This window comes from Melozone crissalis, unplaced genomic scaffold (genome assembly GCF_028551555.1).
Source record: "Melozone crissalis strain CALT ecotype California unplaced genomic scaffold, PUWL_Pcris_2 ptg000106l_1, whole genome shotgun sequence".
NCBI lineage: Eukaryota > Metazoa > Chordata > Aves > Passeriformes > Passerellidae > Melozone > Melozone crissalis.
In genome coordinates this window covers 4,622,793-4,646,170 of record NW_026535883.1, presented here as the reverse complement: position 1 = coordinate 4,646,170, position 23,378 = coordinate 4,622,793, and the positions used below count along the sequence as shown (strand labels likewise).

Sequence of the window (23,378 nt, the reverse complement as noted above, 5' to 3'; positions counted from 1 at the left end):
CGGGGCACACCTCAGGGTTAGCAGAAAACAACAACAACAAGATAATGGCCCCTAATGCGCACCTGGGCACGGATCACACGTGGGCCGCTCCCTTCCTGTGCGAGCGGCGCGCAGCCCGCCCGCCGCGGCTGGGCTCGCTCCGCGGGGAGGGACCGACGCGTCCGGCGGTGGGCAGGGAGGCAGGCAGGGAATCACCTTATTAAACGCATAGAGCGGGGCGGGCGGCTGCCACCGCCGCCCCGTCCATGCCCGCCGAGAGCCCGAGAGCGCCGCGCTCCCCCCGCTGCCGCTGCCGGCAGGAGATCCCCGCGCAGAGCCCCGCAGAGCCCGGCATGGCGCGGCGCGGCCGCTTCCAGCGCCTCTTCGGCCGCAGCGAGTCGGAGGACTCGGAGCCCGAGGCGGCGGCCGCCGCCGCTGCCCCCCGCCGCCGCCCCTCCGCCGCCGCCGCCGCGCCCAAGCGGCGCCCCGCGTTCCCGCACTGGCGCCCCAAGAAGAAGGAGCAGCATCCCCGGGAGAGCGCCCGGAGCCCGCAGCCCGCCCCGCACCCCGAGTGCCCGGCGCCCCGGTAAGGCGACACCCGAGCCGGCGGTGGGGCACCGGGCACGGCTGGGGCCAGGGTTGTTCTGTCAGGAGGGGAGAGCGTGTCCCGCAGCCGCCTGCCCGTGCCCGTCCGCCCCACCGTGCTGGCGGAGCGGCGCCCGAGCCGTGTTGACAAACAGAGCGCCGTGTGAATGAGTAACAGTGTGTGCCCCGAGCAGGGGGAGGCTGCCTGGCCCAAACCAGCCTCCCAAGGGCGGCTGGCGTGTGTGAATGGCTTGTACTCCTCTGCAGCAGTGGGCTTGCTCTGTGCTCGCTTTTCTGAACGTAATAGAGGAGGGAGATGAAAGAGAAGGGTTTGACAGCACTCTGCTACAGTGCTCCCCATAGCTATTGCTCCCCGGTGTGGTGGTGCAAGTCTCCCATGAGTAATGACTGTCTAGTGCATGCTGGCTTCTTGGGGACACAGGTATTCCCCGAGGGATGTTTAGAGCCTGTGGCCGCAGCACAAGGAACCTCAGTGAGACTGTTGTGGGGTTGCCGAGCAGTAAAACCTCTGACGTGAAGGTAATTCACAGTAGCATATGGCATATGGTGAACCTGAGGCTGCGTCAGGAAAGGGTTTGGTTAATGCTGCTTGGCTCAGAACATCACAAGCCAGGCAGTGAGAAGATGCCAGTGCTGCCTGCATTAGGGAAAAAAAAAGTTGTGAGCTATTAATCTCTCAGGTGTTTGCTTCAAATTGAGAAATCTGTAAGTTTCAGAAGGTGGTTCTGTATGAAAATGTTAGTACTTGCTGAAAAACAGACATCAGAACCTCACTAAAGTATAGTCTAATTATGTTCGTGTTTTGTGTTGAAATATATTATTGAAGATTTTAAACACCAAAGTCTTCTATAAAAGGAAAAAAAGGCACGTATGTTTACATGTTTGTAGGAAAGAGAAAATGAAGTCTGCTTTTCAGAACTTTTAAACTGGGAAATGATGTATTTCAGAATGCTGTTGAGTGGCCAAGCTCAAGGTAATGCTGCAGGTGATCTCAACGAGGAGCAGATCCCTCTTTTGCCTTCCAGAGACCAGATAAAACAGAAGGGGATGGGATCACAGTGTAGCTCAGGGTGGAAGGGAACCACAAACAAGGCTGACTCTGAGTTCAGATCCCAGTTGCTCAGGACTGTGTCCACTTGAGTTTTGAAATCTCCCAAGAAGAGAGAGTGCACAACAACTTTGGCCAAGCTGAGTTACTCCTGCCTTGTGTGAAATAGTTTCTTCTGGTAGAAGGTTGGGACACATTTCCATTCATAGCTTGTGCTGCACCTGCCATCACTACCGAAGAGCCCTGTGGCTCTTGGTGGCCCTGTCGTGCACACTGACAGGCTGGTGATGGGTTCTCTCTGTGCTCCTCTCTTCCCAAGGCTGAACCTTCTTCCCCAGCCACCCCTCAGGGCAAGATCGTCAGCCCCTCGGTATCCTGGGGCCCTGTGCTCTTTCTATCAGTGTATTTTGTATTGAGGGGCCCAAAACTGAATGGAATATCTATGTATGGGCAAATGAATGGTGGCATAAGTCTTTAATCTAGGTGTGGGTTCCTTTTTCTTCCAGATACCAGGATGTTTTTACTGCATAAATTTGTTTTCAAGTTCTGTGCCTAAATTACAAGAGAAGTCTAATAATTGCAAGTCTCCTGAAAGGACAGGGTTGTAACTGCTGTTACAAAACTCTGGGGGGTTTGGGTTTTGGTCAGGGAGCCAATCCTTCTGCTATTGATGACAGGCTCAGCACATGAAAATACACGGGTATGTCACCATCTTTAACTGCAGTTGGTCATCTTCAGAGGGCACAAACTTCTCTTGTTTGTGTAGCTTTCTACCACCCTTGCCTTAAAAAAAATGGAACAAGCTAAGCTTTTAGTGTACAGCCAAAACCACTAAATACATCTTAAAAAATATGTTGAAGATTATGACAGCACTTCTCAAAAGACATGGTTTGAAGTATTTAATTTTTATTGCATGAATGGTAGGCTGTAATGCTTGGTCTCAAGAGTACTGTATAGGACAGATAGAGTGTCCTGTTAACAGGGATGACTTTGAAGATATGAGATGCTTAATTAGGGGCCTTGGTTTTAGCTTTGGTTTGGCACATGGCAAACATGACAGCTGTCAGTTTGAAGACACCTATTTATATGGTACTCCAATTTAAACATTATCTCATCATCAGCTGTTTTGCTTCCTCTTATGTTATTTTTTCAGGTAGCCAGTACTTTTCCTTGCTGTTGGTTATTTATCTAGAAGAGCAGTACCCAGCATGGCATAAAAAATCTTGTGATACAAACCAAACAAGCATCCCAGCTCCTTAAACTTGAAGTTACAAGGATGGATTCTCCTGTCTATGAAATTTGTGTTGTACTGCCTGCATTCATGGGTGTCAGGGCAGCCAGATGAACTCCTCTGATTACTTTTTCCACCAAGAGCTTGTAGAATCTCATTCCCTCAGATAACAGCTACTAGTTTGAGCCTCTTAACAGAAGTAGGTGCAGTGAAAAGAAAAAGAATTACAGTTGTCACCATGCTGTAGGTAACTGCATCTTATTAAAAAACAATTTTTTTTATTGGTCTGTTGGAGGTCATGTCCTCATGTCATGGTTTGGACACTCAATGATCTCCACCCAATGGCAACTTGAAAAATGAAGAGGATGGCTTGGAATTGAGCTTTGTAGCAGGAAGCTGACTACAGGAGGACAAAAAAAAAACCTGTTTATCTTTGGGTGTGTTTGTTTAGCAGTGTTTCTCACAATGTATGCTACCCTGTAAATATTGAGCTTTTTGTATTTGATGGTCAAGACCAGACAAGTTACTTTGTCCAGTTATGAGTTGGCTACTATAAAAGTAGTTAGATTCTTGCCTGAGATGTATCAGTATAATCACTGTGAAAAAGGAGGATGTTTTTGCTGCTTATTACTTCCTCAGTTTGAAGAAACATAGATATTTGATATTAGCATGTTAGAAACACTACCACCAGCAACACTCCTTGTTTTTATTACTTTCCTCTGCTCTAAATGAACTCAGCTCATCTTCATTAACATGCTAAATATGTGAAGGCGAAGAAACTTTTGTGACTGTTATTCTACAGTGATTTGGCAAGGAAATAAAAGATATTAATCGTTCTGTAATAGCATAAACATGAGAGGGCAACAGCATTAGGCTGCATCCAAGGAAAGTTCCTACTGTGGCATTATACCTTGTCTTGGGGAGGAACATACACCTCCACGAGATATGTGGAAGGTGAAGAAACATTGTTTTTAGTGGAGAAAGTGACAGTGAGACCAAGATCTTGTATCTCTTCCCTACTTCCATGTTCTTACTCTAAGTTACTCTTCTGTGATTTCTGTGTTAGAAGATGTGAAGGATCTGTGCTGCACAGCCCACGTGTAACATCATGTTTTGCAAAAAGATGGAGAACAAATGCTTCATCCTGTGGAAAACAAAGTGTGTAATAACACAGACTATTAGTAGCTCAATTGATTGGCAAGATTAAAATGTAGAAAACCGTTACACAGTTTGCTGTTTTGTAAAGTACAAACCCTCAATTCAATGTACTTTTTATGGGTGACTTCACATTTGTGCATTGTCTGGTTGAAAAAAAGAAAAAGGAAACATTCACCTGTGTTCTTTTGTAAGACTGAATATGGATTTCTGCAAGTGTTCTAGTTGCACTTAGTGGGAGGTGGAAATGGACGAGGGTAATTCGGTTTGATGTATGATTCTTAGTAATCTGTAATGTAAGCATAACACATTAGGAGTAAAGAGTTAGTATTTTGATTTTTTTTTATAGGGGAGTGAAGATCTTTTAAGATATCACAATCAAAGAATTAAAAGCAGAACTTTTTTCTGAGTTGTTTTCTGTACTGTAACCTAATGAGGAAATTGATCCTTAGAAAAAAAATACATTTCTAGAAAGATACTAAATAAGAGGGATGACATGCTAAAACACTCATTTGCTTTTTTCTTGCATTTTTAAGAAGTAAACAATACTGTCCTGTGACAATGTAATGACACCTGTGCCATGAAAGTAGTAGTTTGTCTTTCCTGCATGGGTTTAACGTCAGCTGCTATTTCTGTGTTGCTGATTTCGTGGGTTTGGTGGCTGTGTAAACAACAGGCTGAAGAACACTCTCTTTTTCATTTTGTCCTTTTCAAAATGAAATGACAGTCTGAAAAATATGAACCAGTGAGACTGCTGATGCCTTCCTGGTCAGCCTGCTTGGATGTCAGGGTGTGAAAGGTAGATCCTGGTAGAGAAGAGTGGCATCTCATTCCTGACTGATGTTGTGCACAAAAATTGCTGGCTTTCTTTGCTCATGCTTTTTCACTTAATCTGGAGAAACAAATCTTAAAAAAAATGAAAAAGTGAGTTAGTGGACTCATGCCATTCACAGTCAAAGATTTTTTTTCTTTCTTTTTTTTTTTTTTTTTTTTTTCTGGGTCTTTCTGGCTTTGTTGGATGTTTATTTGAAGAGATGGTATATCTTACTGTATCCAGGAGAATCTGATCCACAGTAGTGCTGAGTTCCATTCAGGTAATAGGAGTTCTGTACTGAAAATTTAAATGCCTGTTAAAACAAGGAGTGTTATGAAAAAGCAGTTTCTATCCTACTCAAACTAGGTGCCAGTCTTGGCACCTCTGGTTTTTATGTGTCAGATCCACACTTGGAAACAGTAACAAATAAAACTAGAAAGGTCTTTTGGGAGATTACTGTTATAAAGAACCACTGTAGAAAACACCCAGGAAGGTGCACAAACAAAAAGTTCTTATTGAATGCAGGTACATACAGTTGGCACTTGGTAATGCATGGAGTGCCAAAACCAATGTTAAATACTGAATGCATACCACTTCAGTGAGTACCACTTGTCTCAGTGAGAAAACAGCAGTTTTCAGTCTCTACTCTTTCTCAGCACACCTATCTCTTGCCTTTTCCTTTTCTCCTTGCCTTGGTCCTTGCTCCTACAACTCTGTCCCATCTTTCCCTCCCTCTCCATCCTCTCAAGATTTACATCATGCAGTTTATGCTGCACACTCTAGTGGATTTTTACTTGCATGGAACAAAGAGAAGAGTGGTGCTTTATTGTGCCTGTGGTGATCTCAGGGAAGAGGCAGGACAACATTTGTGGATAGAAATTAGTATGTTATAGAAAGGGTCAATATAATTAGTTTCATTTACTTCATATACAAGATGACATCCATATCCTCTAATTTCAGATATCTGCATCTGAAATAGCTCTTCACTTTATAATTGAGGAGGGCAAATAGTCATGTCTGGTGTGCAGTGCATCTCACCTTAAGGTGAGTGTCTAAACCAGGCTAAATGAATTGCATCTTAGAAGTACAAGCTTTTTCTCATTGACTTTAAAAGCTGCCTGAAGGTGACACCTTCAACATCTAAATTTGGGCATCTAAATTCCATCAATGTTACCCAATGTGGGGGAGTCCACAGAGTGATACTTCCATGTAGGAGATCCTACAGTGCAAAGTCAAACAGTGGTTTGACTGTGTTCTGGTTTTTCACATGCAGCTTTAAGGCACCTTCTTTGTTCACAAGCAGTCTGGTTTGAGAGACTCATTTTTGCATAATTTCTGTTATTCAGGATATTCTGTTATTCATTTCATTGTGGTTAAGACTTCCCAAGTTTCTTTAGGGAACAGGGATTGATCCCTACTTCTGCATTTTCTTGGGATGTCTGGGAAAGGCATGGAAAACAAACCTTTCCCAGACAGCTTGGGAAAGAGAACAGGGGAAGCAGGAGAAAAGGGAGAGGACACTGCTACACTTATGGTCTGATTTGCAGAAGTTTAGCCAAAATAGCAATGCTTAGGAAAGTTAAATTCTGCTGGAAATATAATCCTGTGATAAGAAAGAAGGAGAACTGTTAGTGTTAGGTGATTCTTCCTTTAACAGCTTGCATTTAAAAATAGAATAAAAACATGAGGACCTGTTCTGTCACCAGAGGTACAAGAGGGAAAAAAAAAACCCTTCAGCTTTCAAAACAGACAGAAGTCATCAGCGATTTGCTTGCATATAATGTATCTGATAGGGGTGTATCTTTGTATATATGATTTTTGTATTTGTCACACCAGCAAACTTTCTGCTGTACATCTTCACACGTGTTTGTTCATGCAGCCACGTACTGTGAGCTCCCACAATCTGTCATCAAATATTTCATCATTTGGTGCTCCCTTGAGACAAGAAGGAAAAGATAGGCAAAGACTGATCAGTATAAAAGATTGGCCTCCTTTAGTGCTCTCTGGAAAAAAAAAATCCGAGTATATAGTTAAAGAAAATAAGATACCATCTTCTGTATTATTCTGGAACTGTACTTGGAAATTCTGAAATAGAAATTTAAAAAAATGTTAGTTGGATACAATTTCTTTATGGTACCTGAATCCTATATTCATTTAGAATTCACAGTTATGAAGTCAACCAAACTAAAATTACAAAATTTCCTGAGCTGTGAAAATTTGTAGAATAGGCATATTTGATGAATTCCCCAAATCCTGAGTTTCAGGTAGAGTGCAATGCCAGAAGCAAAACTTTATTTGTTGTCCCAAAATAAGTTCTTTTATTCTGTGTGTGAGGAGCCAATCCACACACATAGTCAAGGTACCTGATTTATTTACAGTTCTGTGCAGAAAGGGGTGCTGGGTGTCAAACCCACAAAGCCAACACTACCAAAATATTTCACTGTACATTTTAGCAAACAGAAGCCTTAATTCATGGGCTACAAGTTTCATAGTTCTTGTATTAATTAGTGTTCTCTCTTCTATTGGTTAAGGATTCTCTCTTCTCATGCTAATCAGTCCCACGGTGTTTCTCTTCTCTTGGGCTGGTGGGTTTTTGGGTCAGTGATCTGTGAGTGGTGGTTGGGATCTCCCCCTGCAGAATTCCCTTTTGCCCAGTCTCAGCTGGCTCAGCACAGTTGCTGGGTAAGGTTTATTCGTTTCTTCCTCATCTTGGGGGTTCTTCCCAATGTCCTTGTGGCCCATAAATTCTGCATTCTTTGTGTCTGCTGCCAGTGGTGCATCCTTCTCCCCAGCTTTGTTAACCTCCCTCTGGGTGTGAGATCACTGAAACCTGCCAGGCCCTAAAGCTCAGCAAGGCAATTCTACCAACCAGTAATTTGTCTTTCTAACACCTGCACATCACTTAGAGCTTGTGGGCTGCTCTCTGTTTCAGATTAAAGCTCCTTTCTTATTGATTAGACTTGAAAGTATGCAACGATCAGATATCAAATATCCTTCCTTAAGGAGGTTTTTATGTATTTAGCATTTTCCAGCATTTTGACAAAAGGAAATAGAAAAAATTTAGGGAGGATACCTTATTACAATGTTCCTTGTACAGTTTAATCACTCTATAAGTACTCTACGAAATACAGGCAGACAGAGGGGCCCCTGTGCATCCTTTGACCAGCTTTTTTATTGTTGGTCTTTCTCCTATGTAAGCCACTTCTTTATAGTCTCCAGAGTATTTTGAAATTTGCTGGTGCCACATCTGTGGTGCTGCTGTTGAGGCAAGGCTGTAGGTCAGGAATACTGTCTGATGCCCTTCAAATCCAGAAGGATCAGTGCCCAACTTCACAGACTATGAACAGCCAAGCAGAAAATGTTTAAGTTGCATGGCCTGGTGGAAAACATCATTTTCCATTTGTCCCTTCTTTATGGCCAGGAGCAGGTGCCACAACATTGTCTCTTAGGACTCGTGTAGGGTCGTGTAGATGACTTGTAATTAATGCTAGGAAAGTGGGAGAGAACCTCTAAAATCAGTGGACTGGTGAGAAGAGGCTGCTTTTTAGGAAATTAGGAGGTTTTCTGGTTTTTCTTGGCAGAAGGCTGGCAGAATTTCTCATGCTGCAACTTGTACCCCTTCTCTCTCAGTCCTGCCCTGTGCACCTCCAAGGACAGATTGGCTCCTGTTAAGCAGCCAGTTCCTACTCATCCAGGTGTTTCTTGTACCTCATATCCCCGTATCTAAGCATCTTGGTGGTCCTTCTCTGCAGTCCCATAATTTTGTACACTTCTCATGTACAGGAGATGTACAGGTGGCCCCCACTGCCAAGGCTGTGCTGCTGATAATTCTTGATGGTAGAATGATATGAAGACTAAGTCTTGCAGGGACTTGGCACTGAGAAGTGCAAGGTAATTCCAAGTGTCACTGTGAACCTGTGGATTTCTGGGGAAGGCCCTATAGTTTCTTATTCTTTGACTTTCAGAAGGTTTTACTGATCTGTTTGATTTGGTTTCCATAATTTTAATCCCTTGAGCACCACCAGTGGGATTTCACAGTGGGCATTCCACAACAACCAGGGAGCTGCTGTGTGATTAGCAGTTCTGACATATTTTCCTTCCCTTGGCTGGGAATCCTGTGCCACTTATGAATTATTTAGTGAGGAACCAGTAATTATTGAGACAAAATATATATTTAGGATTTTTAGTGCAGTATAAACACATTTGGCATTAAATAAAGCCATATGATTATTAAAAAGATTCTATAACATTATACTGCCATCTCCATCTTCAAGGACAGTGTTTTGATGATTCACCCATGGTTATACTGTTTTACAGATAAAGTACAAATAATTAATTCTCCATGGTACAGGGAGGAGACCTGTAGATACATGCTGGAGCTTCCCTGTTGAAGCATCTTTGTGACCTCCCTTAGCTGTGTGCAAAAGCTGAAGGAGTAGGGGAGAAAATAGAGATGGATATGATAAGATATAAATCTTACATTCTCTCTATTGGAAATAAAAAGGCTATGTTCTTTTTCTTTGAAGATTTGTGCACTTGGTGAAAAGGAAAAAATTGTTGAGTCTGGCAGGCTGCAATTAGGTCACCCTGAAGCCTTCTTTTTTCCAGGCTAAGCAATCCCAATTCTCTCAGCCTTTCCTCAGAGGAGAGGTTCTCCATCCCCCTCATGAACTTGGTGTCCCTTCTCTGGACTTGCTCCAGCAGGTTCCTGTCATTCCTGTGCTGGGCCCCCAGAGCTGGATGCAGCACTGCAGGGGGGGTGTCGCCTCCCTGGGTTAGAAGCTGTCTAGGGGCAAGGTACTTTCTGTTTGGAAGCACCATAGCTGGGTTTGTCTAGCATTAGCAAAAGCAGCTTCATGCAGTCATGTTCTGTAGAGAGGCAGATTGGTTGGTTGGGTGATGGATTGGTTTTTTCAGCACTGAGAATAAGCTCACATAGTCTGCCTGGAAGGATGGATGTGCAGGGACAGCACCCAGCTAACACAGTGACATGGCTTGTAAACCACAGCTGCTTTTTACCTGGCTGATTTGGGCTCGGACACATTAAACACAGACATCTGCCTCACCCCACCTTGTAGATGTATTCTGAGTTAACTTTGTGAGATTCTTCTGATTTGTGGCTGGATTCCTTAACTTATTCAGTGGGAGGTACCCTTGTCTGTTTTCAGTTTAGGCAGTAAGAAATTGTTTTCTCACACCTTTTGTCTGTGTTGTTAGTTTACTGACTATCTCTCCCAGGCTGTGGTGGCTTGGGTTGTGTGTTTATCAAATGTCTGGAATAATGGATTCTGATTTTGACTATGCAAATAGTAAATAACAGCACAAAAGACCAAAAAAAAAGTTGGCATCTTTCAGAAGCTCTGAATGAGTACATATCATTTGCAATTTCAGAGCGGAACTTATCAGGCCTTTTAGTCCTTGTGTAATTTAATGGGTGTGTATGAGATGAAGAATGAAAAAAGAGGCTGAGAGGCCTATGAACATTCCACAGGGGAGTATTTTAAATACAACGTAAGTGACAGTCCTGCAGGTAATGAGTGTACTCACGTGCAATGGACTCCCTGGTTCCTGATGAACAGCTCAATGCCCATTCCTGTCATGTTTCCTGTCAGAAATGCAGTGTAGTCTTCTGTATTTGGGTTGAAACCTCCTTATGTTTTCAGGAAAATGCTTCTATTTAAAGTTCTAACAAATCTGAATTATGGAGGTTTCTGTGCTCTCTGATGGAAGCATAGAAATCCAAAGGCAGCCAGAGCTGTACTATTACTCATATGAGTCTGTGTCATTGTTAGCACTATCTGAGGGCACGGATCTGTGGCTTGGAGCGACTGGTAATTGAACTAACCAGTTCTTCAATAAGATGTAGATGGTATCTCCTTCTCTTGGGATGAGTAGAAAACTTTACTATATAGCCTTTGAGTAAAGGTGAAGGTAGTCATTTTAACACAGGATTTTCAGTGTTCCGTATGAAATAAATCTATGGGTAAGTTAGATTCTATGGGAGAGACCTCATGTTTTCACTATAATTCAATATGAAAGGAGAAAAATTAGTAGAGTTACAACAGTACTGTCTCCTGGTTCATTATAGTTAATAAATCAAACAGAAAAAATAAAATTAACATTAAAATTGAGGCCTAAATGCAGCTTTTTCTGTTAAGATAATGAGCTTCTCCTCTCTTCTCATCTTGACTTTCAAGAACTATTTGTTAGCACAAACATACTGTCTTCGCCTCAAAGGATAATTTAGAAGATGCTTTAATTTTTATAAACTGAAGTTCAAAACAAAAAGGAGTCTTATCCCAAAAAACTTATACATGTGTGCCAGGGCGCTAGGAATATCTTACAAAGAAATAAAAGTTTAGAAAATCAGCATATAGTTCAGAATGTAAGTTTTTGTCAGAAGTAAATCTAGTCTATCTAGATGATAAACTAGTCTGTTTTGTTCTGTGAAAAGTCTCCATTTTTCCCCTGTAAGTACTAACCACAGCGTGGTAGTGAGACTTCCATACAAAAACACGATCAAAAAGCGACCTCATGTATAAACAGTGTGAAACAGTGTAGTACTTTAGTCCTGAGTATTTTTATGAATCCTCTGCATCCTGAATGAGCCTAGATTTAATGGGCTTATATCTCTTTTCTCCGCACTGCAGAGCACAGTGCTCAGCAGCTGTGTGTGAGCCTGGCAGGAGCTGCTGGCACTGGAAGAATGTCCCAGTGGCTGCCAAACCAGTGGGGCAGCATTGGAGGCAGTAATAATAGTGCAGGGTTCACCCGGAGGTATTCGAGGGAGGATTGCATCTTACAGGATGCTTGCTTTGGCTGCCGGGGAGGAACTGAGCAGGAAGTGTCCAACAAAAACTTGGCAGCTTTAAATTCTCAATTTCTGTGTCTACATGTGCTCTAGCAAGTTCAAATATTGAGCAGAGTATTTTTGATGACGTTGTAGTGCTGCCTGATGTAATCAAGATTTTTGTGAGGAGTATTTATGTTTAAATGTTCTGTCAGGTTTCTTCTAAAAGTACAAAATATGATTAGGCCATGGGAGATGTTTAATTGCTGTTAGGTATTTGAATCCAAACATGTTGGATGCATGTTTACTTTATCTGATTTGTCTTCAAAGATTTATTTGTCAGTTGTTTTCCTTGGAATTGTTTAAATTATTTTTTTAAATTATTTTGCTAAATATAATCAGGGTGATTTATTAATATCACTGCCGTTGTGATTAACTTGCCACATGCTACAGTTAGTTTTGCTTGGCTTTGATTGGTTTAAAAAAAAAAAAAGTCTGTGTACCTGTTTGGACATGTCTAATCTCTTCTGAGTTAGATCTGAGTTACTTGACAACCTTTGACATATTTCCTTGTGTAATTCTTCTGAACAGTGCTTTCCCCCTCCCTGCTTGTTTTCTGCAGTAGTGCTTCTCCTGCATCCAGCTTAAAGCCAGTCCTTTATGCTCTAAAGACCCCACATGTTGATAATTGGATAAGGTTTGTCAAGATTCCACATGTTGATAATTGGTTAAGGTTTGTCAAAGGCCAGAAGCCTTCTATTCCCACTATTCTTCATTATTTTCCATGGAGTTTTTTCTCACCTGGCAATGGCCTGGATAGGCTGTTCCAGCTGAATTCTCCCGTCCTTACTGTGGGACAGCTGCCAAAGCAATGTGCTATTATGTATTAATTTCTTCCCACAGTGAGATGTATCGGTTCTGACTTTGTTTCACACCAGGTAGGAGTTAACAAGAGTTTACCATCAATTTCCTGGTTGAGACTTTGCAACCAAGGTAGAAGGATTTCCCCCTCATTAGTAATACTACTTATTTTTTTCCAACATGCTATCCCTCCGTTCTTTTTCTGGACATAATATTCCCCAGACTACCCACCATCTGATTTATCTCATAGTTCTGAAATATGTTTTTTTTTTCACTTCCAGAGGACTCACTGATCTACAGGCTGCATTGCAGCACAGGTGTGTAAAGTAGATTTGATATAAATTTTAAAATTTAAATTATTAAATTCAAATTATTTTAAATAATTTAAAATTATTATGTCTTGTATATAGTTTTATATACAAGACATAATAATTGTTTTCATTCTAACATGTGCATTTTGATTTACTGCGTTTTCTTACTAGCAGGATGTCCTTTACATGTGCAGATGATTATAAATAAATTTTGCTGCTGATGACAAATTAAGTGTTCATGTCATCTAATGAAGAAGTGTGAGCAGCCAGGTGTTGGCAGCAGCAGGCCATGATGTGTGTGAGATACACGTGCTTCCTTTTTTTTACTTTCAGAAGAAACCAGAGTGCTTCTCCAAGGGTAGATTTTGTTAGTTGGTGCTTTTATTTTCTTTTTTTTCCTTAGTGTGTATAATATTCCATCTAGTGTTTGAGTCATTTTTACTTGTGAAAAGACTTCTGAACCCCTCTTCCAAGTGGCCTCTTACTCAGTCTGTGGGAAGAGGACATGCAGTTGCCTTTGCCTCTCCAATCACATTAGTAGTGTCAGGGGAAACAGCTGTGAAATAAAGGCTATTGAGAGTTGAAGTAATGAAAATAAATTCTGTCTAACTGGATACTGAAATGTGGACAGACTTACTTGATTTAGCATTTTTTTTGGCTTCCCTGGGTTGCCCTCACTTGCCTCTATTTTCCTTGTAATTTTAGCCTGTGAATACGAAAACTTGGAGAGTCTTGAGTGTGCCATTTTCTGAACTTTAGTGTCAGGTTTTACAGGAGATGTTAGAACTTGGTCAAAAATAGAGAAATTACTCCTGCAACAGCTTATCAGAACAAGGGTTTGGCAGAACCTTTCTCTGCATATTTATTTCAAATAGTCTGGTTTGCTTTTGAGCAGTGGTCTTCATTTCAGGTTCAGAGATGCATGTGTGTGTGGTTACTGTGCTCAAACATAAGGACTGTCTAATCTGGCAATATCCACAAGGATCCACAGATTTGCCACTGCCACTTGTGCTTCCTGTCAGAGGAACAAAGGGCCAGGCTACCTCCCCTGTTTTAAATGCTCCTCAGCCTAAGTGCAAGTTTCTTGTTCTTGTGGAGTTTTTAAATTCATTTTCTAATACGTTTAATAAGCTGGGGTTCATTGGTTTAGGTCCTTTGTCACCCAGTTCACAAAGCTGAAGGACACATGAACAAACAAGGCAGTGATTGGAGGCATCTGGAGTAGTGAGCACCTCCCAGAACTGTGAGCATGAATATTTTCCACTGGTGCTCATGCAGCTTTGGCTGTTGGTGACCTGTTTCTGAAGTGCCTGGGTGAGGAACGGGTGCTGTGGCACTGCCAGTGCCTTCTGCATCTCTCCCAGGGTCGGTCATGACCAAGGGACAATAAGGAAACAATTTGGGCACTACCCTCCCTGTGATTATGTCATCCTTTTTATCACTGTGGTGCCCAGTGCCACTGCTGGCACAAGCCAGGCTGCCAGGTTATATTTGGCAGAGAGGTTAGGGCATGTGAGCAGCAGGCAGCACTGACTAATGCTCCAGCCCTTGAAATGGTCTGGCTGATGCCATTCAGTTCCTGTCATGACTCTGCTGCCTTTGGCCCCAGAGTTACCTCTGTGCAGAGGAAGGGTGTTGCCTTTCTTTATGACTCCTCACCAAATGCAGGAATTTAGGAGGATGTGATGGGCGTAAATATTCTCAGTCTTTGGCAATATGAGTACATCCTAGAAAGAAAAGATGGTTTCTGGGATGGTCTAGAGATGCAAGGCATTTATGAGGGGACAGCGTGGCCCAATTAGAGACTCCTCAGCTCCACATCTACCCAGGGGGAGTCCCCATGGCAAGAAAATGTTTGGAAGACAGTAATTGAGTTCTCAGGTGTTGGAGATCCTGTTTCCAGCTCATCCTCCAAGATGAAATGATTGTAGATGAGCACCCCACAGAAGATTTCAGAGAGTTGAGGTCTAGGATGTGATGAAGTGGCACCGTGCCACCACATCAAACAGCCTGTCAGTATTGCTGTAGTCCAGCAGACACCTTGGGAGCAGGCTCTGTGCCTATAAACCAGTGTCCTCCAGGTGATGGATTTGCTCGACTGACCTAGGCTGCCAGGGAAGTAGCACCTCCAGCATGGTCATAAATTGTGTTAATCTTATTTAGGAGGTCCAGAGGACAGTTTTACAGTTCCACATTCATGAAATACTGCCTGTTTTCTGAGGGCATCCAAATTTGATGGTAATTTCAGCAAAAAACTCCTTGATGTCTTCCTTTCCCTTCCCACTTCCAAGTTAACTGATTATTCCTTTGTTATTATTCATGTGTGTGCCTGTGAACAACCACAAATAGAAGAATGGAATTTTTTTTAATGTGTCACTTAGCTTTCCTGAAGATATGTAGTGCATAGGCACCTCCTGCAGCCACTTGCTCTACATATATGGCAGACTGGGATCACATGCTGATGAGGAAACTGAAGTTTTGGGTGTGTTTTCTCCTGTATGACATCAATGCAAAGAGCATTGAGCTACATATGAAGAATATCAAATACATAGGTACTGCTACAAAAAACTCATCAAGTGTATATGCTTCTACTGGAGTGTATTTATGGCCAGTACTGATTTAACTCTGGTATCTTCTTTTTTTTTTAGTTTTCTTTTTATAACAGTTAGGATTGAATTAAAACATTTTTGTTTATTTGAAAGAAATAGTCCAACATGATGGCATAGTAAAGCAAAACCAGAGCAGTGTATGTTTTTGCATGATAACTGAAAAATAATATGAATTTCATAAATATGGCACATGTATAATCTCCTGAGGACATCTTATTGTGCAGGAGTCCCAATCCCAGCCTCAAGAGAAGTATTTTACTTGGTGATGGGTTGACCTAGGCCAGCAATGAAGCATTTACCCTCCTCACAACAGGAAAGCTCCACACTTACCCACTTTGCTCATTCCTCCCCATCACTGGGATGGGGAAGAGAATTGGAGGAGCAAAAGCAAGAAGAAACTCATGGGTCAAGATAAGGATATCTTAATAAGCAAAGGAGAGGAAAACCAATCCAAATCAATGCACAGTCCCTCAATAATTCCACCACAGACCAGTGCCCAGCCAGTGTCTGAGCAGCAGCTACTTTGGGAAAACATCACAAAAACAGTTTGTATTGCTGAGCATGATGTTACATGCTGTGGAATATCCATCCCTTTGGTCAGTTTGGGTCAGCTGTTCCCTCCCAGCCCTCTTGCTGGGGAGAATGTGTGAGAAATTGATAAACCCTTGGTGCTGTACAAGCTCCGTCCAGCAGTAGCTGAAACTTTGATGTGATGGGGTTTCTTTTTGTTTGTTTTGATCTAAAATAGAGCACCATATGAGGTGCTATGAAGAAGATTAACTCCATTCCAGCCAGACCCAGTGCACACCCTTAGGTGCTTATTCATAATTAATGATTTGTAATTCACTGAAATATTTATTGTATCACTTTGTGTTTGGATAAATTGGTGGAAGAACCTTAGTAGTTAAAGGTGGTGAGTTTTATGTGTGTAGATAATCTGGAAGACAGAGGAAAAAAGAACCAGCTGTGACTTGGAAGATCAGAAAAGTAACTATGAAATAATTCAGGTTGGCAAAAAAAGGAATATTTTCTTATATAAAGCTGATGAGCAGTACTGTTCTATAGATCTTTAAAACCTACAGAGGATCTTTAATGTAGGAACTGCAAAATCAATAAAGGAAGTTTAAGGCTGATTTTTCTTAAAGGAATCGAAAAATGACATTGTATTTTGAAAGCTCTTGAAATGAACTGTCTGGGGTGCACATGAGGTCAGAGCTGCAGCTTAGTTTTGGGAAAGTCCTTGATAATTTTTACAAATTAAAACATTTGTAGTTAGTAATCTTAGAGCAAGGAAAAATAAATCCTAGACTTCAGAGCTTAATAATATTGCCTAGGAAAGACAGCAAAGGGCATTTTTGCCCAATATGCTTTATCACATAATTAGAGAAAAATTTGCCCTACTTTGTTTATAAAATAAACTAAATAGTGTCTTTTTAATGCTTTAATGAAATACAGATTTGCACATCTAACATTATTTCACTGTCTAACTTTTTATTGTGTAAGTTTTCTTTCTTCCTTGTAGGCTTTATTTTTGAATACTTGTTGTTGAACCTCCATGTTTATATTTCTATCCACGCAAGCATGAATTTGGACACAAATCCATGTCCAAGCAAATAGCTGATCATACCTTACCACAGTGTGACATTCCCTGCTGCCCTGCTTTACTTAGGTAGTAGAGAAATGCTATCACTGGTACATCTGCTGCCCTGGAGGTTACTGGAAATGTCACTCTTGTCCCTTGATTTTGATTTGAAACACCGTGGAGGTGCAGATGTTGTGTCCATCTCGGGCACTGATGACACTGAGGTTGCTGATGTCCTCTCTCTGTGGCTTTGGTGTTCACACAGCTGCTTTGTGGTGTTGGTGCCTCCTGACACAAGTTTTCCCTGGCAGGTGCTGGGTCTTGGTGTTGATAAATCTGATGAAGCTGTTAGGATAATTGCAGATGTTTCAGTGTAATTGTGTCTCCTCCCTTCCTTCTTACTGGACCTACTAAGTTTTTGGTACAGCACTTACCACAGTGAGATTCTCAGCATCATTGCAGTGCAAATACTACTAAACTTTATCTCTTACTTTTTTTTTTTTTTTTTTTTTGCTTTAATGCAGTTTGCCTGTTGATTACATTGTATTACTTAATATTTGAGTTTGAATTTTTACATGGCACCTACATAGAGCAAGTGCAACAGAAAACAACAAATTGCAAAAACCTGAATCACTGCAGACAGTTTTTTAATATTTATACAAATTAAGTTTCCTAAAACTTCTTTCAATTTCCTCCAAGAAGAAGAAATTAATTATTTAAAAAAGGGCTTGAGGAATCCTTCTTCTGTTAATTGTTGAAGAAATCCTCACATTCCTTCATCTCTCATACTTTTAGAAGTGCTTTACTTCTTCCACTCTGATTTCTTTATGTCTCATATGCTGGAACAGTCTCATTATTTACATCTGCTCAATAATCTGTCCTAAATGTGTTTATTTTGGTTAGTTTTGCACCCTTTTATGCTGCTCTATTGTCCTTTAATCTAGTCCAAATTACAATTTAATAACGAAGGTGAGGGTTGAGGAGGACAGACAGTTCTAGTTCAAAAAGTTAGCTGTAAAACAAAACCCTTCAGTCCTCTTGCATCTTCTTGTGTTGCAGTCCAAAAAATTCTAGATTTTTATGGGTTCAGTCTGCCCAGACTTTCAAGGGCAGCTCTGCTTTCGTGTCCCTGTGTACAGAGTGCAGTGCAGAACTGCTGCTGCATGTGGCTGACAAAGCCAAGGGGGAACTGAGGCTTTTCTTTAATGAAAACTGTGTGCCTTTTTACTAGGGATGAGGAGAGCCTGTTAACAGAAGTAGTTTGCTAACTGCCTGATGAAGTTCCTATCGCAAAACTGACTTTTGAGCCAACTCTTTTGAGTATTTGCCTAGTAGGGCACTAAAAAAGAATTACTGAAGACATAGAACCAAGCAAAATAAAAGCAGAGTATAACATAGGCAGTTTGGTTTGCCCCTTCTTGTATTTGTCTTCTAGAGGGTTTCCATCTTTTCTTCTCCATCACAACCTCTTTTATTAATTTGTTTTGTGCCAATTAACAGAGGGAGGCATTTGGCCATACCAGCTATACCTTAGCTGGAAATTTTAAGATAGGAGACTGACATTTCATTTCAACCTATTTTGGGAGTTCTGATCAATACTGGGAGGATAAAAATGGATTTGGGGTAGTATTTACCTTATACAGATGTACGTGATAAGAAAATAAACTTTCAATGAATTAGCTGGTTTCACACTGATAGTGAGATGGGTGTGTAAAATAAAGGTTGTTAATTATAGATTTTTGTGCTGAAATTTATAAAGTTTGAGTCGTGTTTATTGCTTCCATTTTCACTACTCTTCTGACACATCCTTAAGGAAGAGGAGTATTGGGAATTGTTGTGTAAGTTATTTTGAGCAACTGAACTTACCTCATTGCCTGAGAAGGATTTGGGGTCTTGCTTCCAGGTACAGCCACTGTTGTTCTGAAGTTCCTAAAAATGTTATTGCATGTTTTAATTAGTGAGAGCTGAGTTATTAAAATTCTGTTGAACTAGCTCTCATTAGGGAAACCAAGACTTCAGTGTCCTCTTGTTTCTGTAGCTCCTGGTTTTTTTCCCTGTTAATTAATGGAAACATTAATAGAAATTGGTGAGTTTCATTTACTTTTTTATGTTAAAGACTTGTAATTAACAGACTTACAGACCAGGCCACAGTGCTGCCTTCTGATGGAAACAGATCAGCTGATGTCTTTCAGTAAGTCCATTTCTTTACGATGCTTCTGCAAAAGCATGCAAATTTACTTTTACATCTATAATTTGCTATTTTATAACATTTGAACCAATGAAATTATCTATCTCAAAAATAAATGTCAAATATTTAGGAGTTATTTGTCATCCTTAGTTACCTCTTCCTGATCCTTGACTTCTTTGAAGTTGGCATTGTCACATTTGAAGGTAGAACAATGTACAGTTCTGCATTATGGTTAATGGATATCGTTGACAGAGATTTCAGGGTCTGTATCTTTGCCAGAAGAAACTTTGCAGCCCAAAAGGTCTGCTGCCAGGTTGACTGCATCTTCAAGTGTGCATTTACTGCACACAGTATTCTAGAGAAGGCTTTTAGAATGCTTGAAGGTCGGGTTTGGAGACTGGGTCCAAAGATTTTGAACCTGTCCCTTGTTTCACTGTGCATGTAATACAGGGAAAACATGACAGCTTTCTTTCTTTTCCCTTGCATAACTGATTCTAGTAAGAGAGTGTTGATTACCTCAGTTGTTTACTCATGCTCCCTTTTGGAGATTACTTAGGGTTTTGGAGAGGACTCTGTGGCTCCTTTAGCTGTGGGAATATGGTTAAGAAAGGAGGGGTTTACATTATGCTTTGAAAAATCACCAAGCCAAAATACTTTGCTGTCTCAAACTGAGTGTCAAAAATAGTTTTCCCCCAGATCCTGAGGCTTTATCTGTGTGAGATTCTGATTTCTTGTCCCTTGTGAATGAGTTGCCCCATCTGGGTCACAATGATGAGATAAATGCCTTGTTAAACTGGTTCTAACCCTCAGAGGGTTGAAAGTAGGCAAATGCAGAAATTAAAATAGAAGGTTTTAGCAGGTAACTACAGAGTTGCAGGCAGATGACTCTGTAGTCAGCTATTGTAAATAGGACATCCTAAATGACTTCAGTCAGTCTTTGAACTGGCTCCAGAGCGACTTGCATTTCATGTCTAAAGTCCAAGGCTCATAATACATTTGTACCACATGATGCTTTAGGATAAAGTTTACTGTGTGAACTGTCTTAAAATTAAAATGTGATTGAAATGGTGGTAGAATTATTTTTTGTGATTTGAGATGTTTACTTAATTACTCTTTGTACTCAACTGTCAATTAGATGTCTTGCATAAGACCCAGAGCCAAAGTGAGCTGCTCAACCTACTGAGACACTGGGATGGTACAAACACCATTGGCTCCAAAAGAGCAGCAGAAAAAAAACTTTGTGTGTGGAGCTTTTGGGTTTTTGTTTGTTTTTAAATAGTCACGTGGACATTTTAAAACCTGAAGCTTTCAGCAGCTTGCACACGGAGAGCCCGTAAAGCGTCAGAGTCCCTTAGATGGTGTTCACACACACTTGAACAATGCAGTTTGTCACTGAGTGCTGCACTGAAACAATTCCTTTCTTGATGACAAAGAGCTGAAGCATGACATTCACTGCAATGAAAATTCCTCCCTTCAGCAAGCACCATGGAGGCTGCTCCTGCTCCATGCACACCAGTACAGGTACATGTAAGGATATGTGATGCTGTAGCTGCAGGCTATTAAGAGCGAGTTCACTCTCTTAAGTTTTTATTCTTAAATCAGCTTCAAACACTACCATAGTTATCTTATAGTTTTATAGATAGCATCTTTAATTAAAGATAAGGGAGATGATATAAAAATTTGCTTGTCATATGGAGAGGGAGCTTTCATTAATTATAGACTTGACCCAAACAGAAGAGTAGGTGTGGCTGAAAGTTAATGCTTGTGGTGGACAAATCAAACTTGTTTTCATGCAGAAGTGCATGTGCATTGAGATTATCCACCTCTGCTCTGGCTGTTTGTTAAATCCAAGAGACAAGATAAACTTATTTCTTTTATAGAGGTGTGGCCACAGATCAGTGCCAGAGATACAAATAGTTTGTTGTAACCAGCTTCCTCAAAGTTAAAACCTTATTTAGTTTTTTCTGAGGATTTTTCTTTACATGTAATGATTCTATTATAGGAGCACATTGTTTTTTCTCATCACAAAGTCTCTGCCTGGTTTACTGTGTTCAGAAGCACTTGGCAGGCTCCAGCTCAGACATTTAATATAATTAACATAAGGTGTTTCCTGCTCGGGAGGTATTTAAGCATTCTAGGATGATCAAGCATTGAGGCTGGAAGATGAGCTGTTCAAAACCAATAGTTGAAGGCCTTGTAGATTAGTAATCCAGAAGAGAGCTGTTAATGAACAGAGTGGAAGCAACATTAAGTAAGTGTACTGAATTGTAACAAAATGTTCATCATTTTAAATAACAAAGCCTTACACAAAATTAACTGGGTTGTCAGTGTCCCAGTTAAAAAAATATTCTCCCTAGTTTGTCTGCGCCTCCTTTCCCAGGAGCCTCCCATTTTCATTTTTCATTTCCCCCTCTCTTTTCTTCTCTGGATCCTTTCTTTTTTCCTCTCTCACTGCCTGCAAGATCACTTTTGGTAGCTGTGGAAAAGAGAAGGGAGTGAAACAGGAGAGTGGTAAATGGATTTGACAAGAGGCAAAACTACTGTCAGGAGACAAGTCATTCCTCAAAAGGTGAAGCAAAACAAACTGTGAAGGTGAAGCCCGTGGTCTTCTGGCTCTGTAAAGATGCAGAGATGCAGGTAGGCTGCCTTCAGTGAGCTTGTGTCCAGAAGGAATCCTGAATTCTGCTGCTATTTACTCGGTAAGCTAGTCCTTCTGAAGAAGCCAATATGACTTCAAAGAAGCACTTGATAGTGTAAATCCATGTTGTGATGTCTGTTTGAGCTGGCAGAAAGCCTGAACTCTGTGGAGGTATGTAGAAAACCCATCCACATCCATGAGTTTATTTTGATGTGCAACTTTTGACAATTTAAATAACTGTATTAATGGCATTTCAAGGAATGTGAGAATGAAGAACTGCGATGGTAATTGGTAGGGCTGTGGGATGTGCTGTGAAATGGGATCTTACATTGGTGCTGTGCTAAAATTTGTGACAAAAATCACTTTCTGTGATGCATCTGTGACTGCAATTTATGTAAGTTTTGAGTTGCCTTTTCCTCTTCTTTATTGTTACCTTGTTGAAAGGTCTAATACTTTACAAGACTTGCCTGAACTACTTCTGCTGGACACATGACTAGAAAAGCCATATGAAGTATGAGAATAGATTTTTACAAGTTGTATCTAAAAAGATGTCTGTGTTAAGCATTTTTAAATTATTTTTATAAATGTAACTGTACATACACATAAAAGATGAAGGTTGTTTGCTCCAAGACATGGGAGTCATGGACCTGGCCCATTAAACACTCTCATAAATTGTGATTCAGTATTGTCATCTCTTAAGAAATGATGCTTCACTCAGATACTCCATATTGAAATACACATGGAATTTAAATGAAAGCAATTTATCTAGGATTTATATTGAAATCTCTGCAGATGTGTGTTTTCAGGCAAATGAGAAAATCCATAGTGATAACTTTTGCAATAAAGTTATAATTACTTAAAGCCTGAAATGATAAAGTCTATTATTAACTCTGGAAGCAACAAAATGTCTCATATTACACAAGCTGACTTGTCTAAGTATAATTCTATGTTTTCCTGCTAGTTCTTACTGAATTTGTAATTTCAATTCAATTTTCCATTCTGACATCAAAAAGTAGTTTAATCATTTTAGTAAATTGTTCTTTCTTTCTTCTTAAAGCTCAGTAAAATTGTAATGGCCAGTTTTCAAAGCTGAATTTACAAAGCTAAGTCTACATTCTTAATTGGTGCCTTTCTAGTGCCACTTTAAAAAAGAAAAATGATTGCTTTTTTTTCTGCAGCATGTTTGCAACTGTAGGTTACCTAGGTATTTAGACTGTTGATATTCAGAAGTGACATAATAAATCTACATTAATGCAATTTGTAATCACAAATCTCCAGTGCATGTAAGCTGCTGTGTTATTTTGTGAGCAAACGGTGGCTCAGTGCCTTGTTGCCAAAAGTCTGAGTTTCAATTGGGCTCAGCATAATTGATGCAAATGTGGAATGGCTGGTACCACACTAGATGCTTGTCTTTGTTCTAGACAGTGGGCTAATTTAGCTCATGAAATCAACTCATTTTAGGTCAGTTCCTTTGCTGAAATTGCAGGGTGTGGTTTATGAAGATTTTGATGCACAGATAAATGGATGAGTTTATGCAGCACCGGCCAAACCTCACAAGTCCTGGTT

At 40.7% G+C, this 23,378-nt stretch overlaps 1 protein-coding gene across 1 annotated transcript in view; it reads left to right on the top strand.

Moving 5' to 3' along the window:
• Positions 1–332: 332 nt before the first annotated feature.
• CRYBG1 (crystallin beta-gamma domain containing 1) overlaps positions 333–23,378 on the top strand; it is a 96,478-nt gene continuing 73,432 nt past the window's right edge. Inside the window, 1 exon segment of the mRNA XM_054291726.1 lies at positions 333–565. Coding sequence (XP_054147701.1) covers positions 333–565 — 233 coding nt within the window.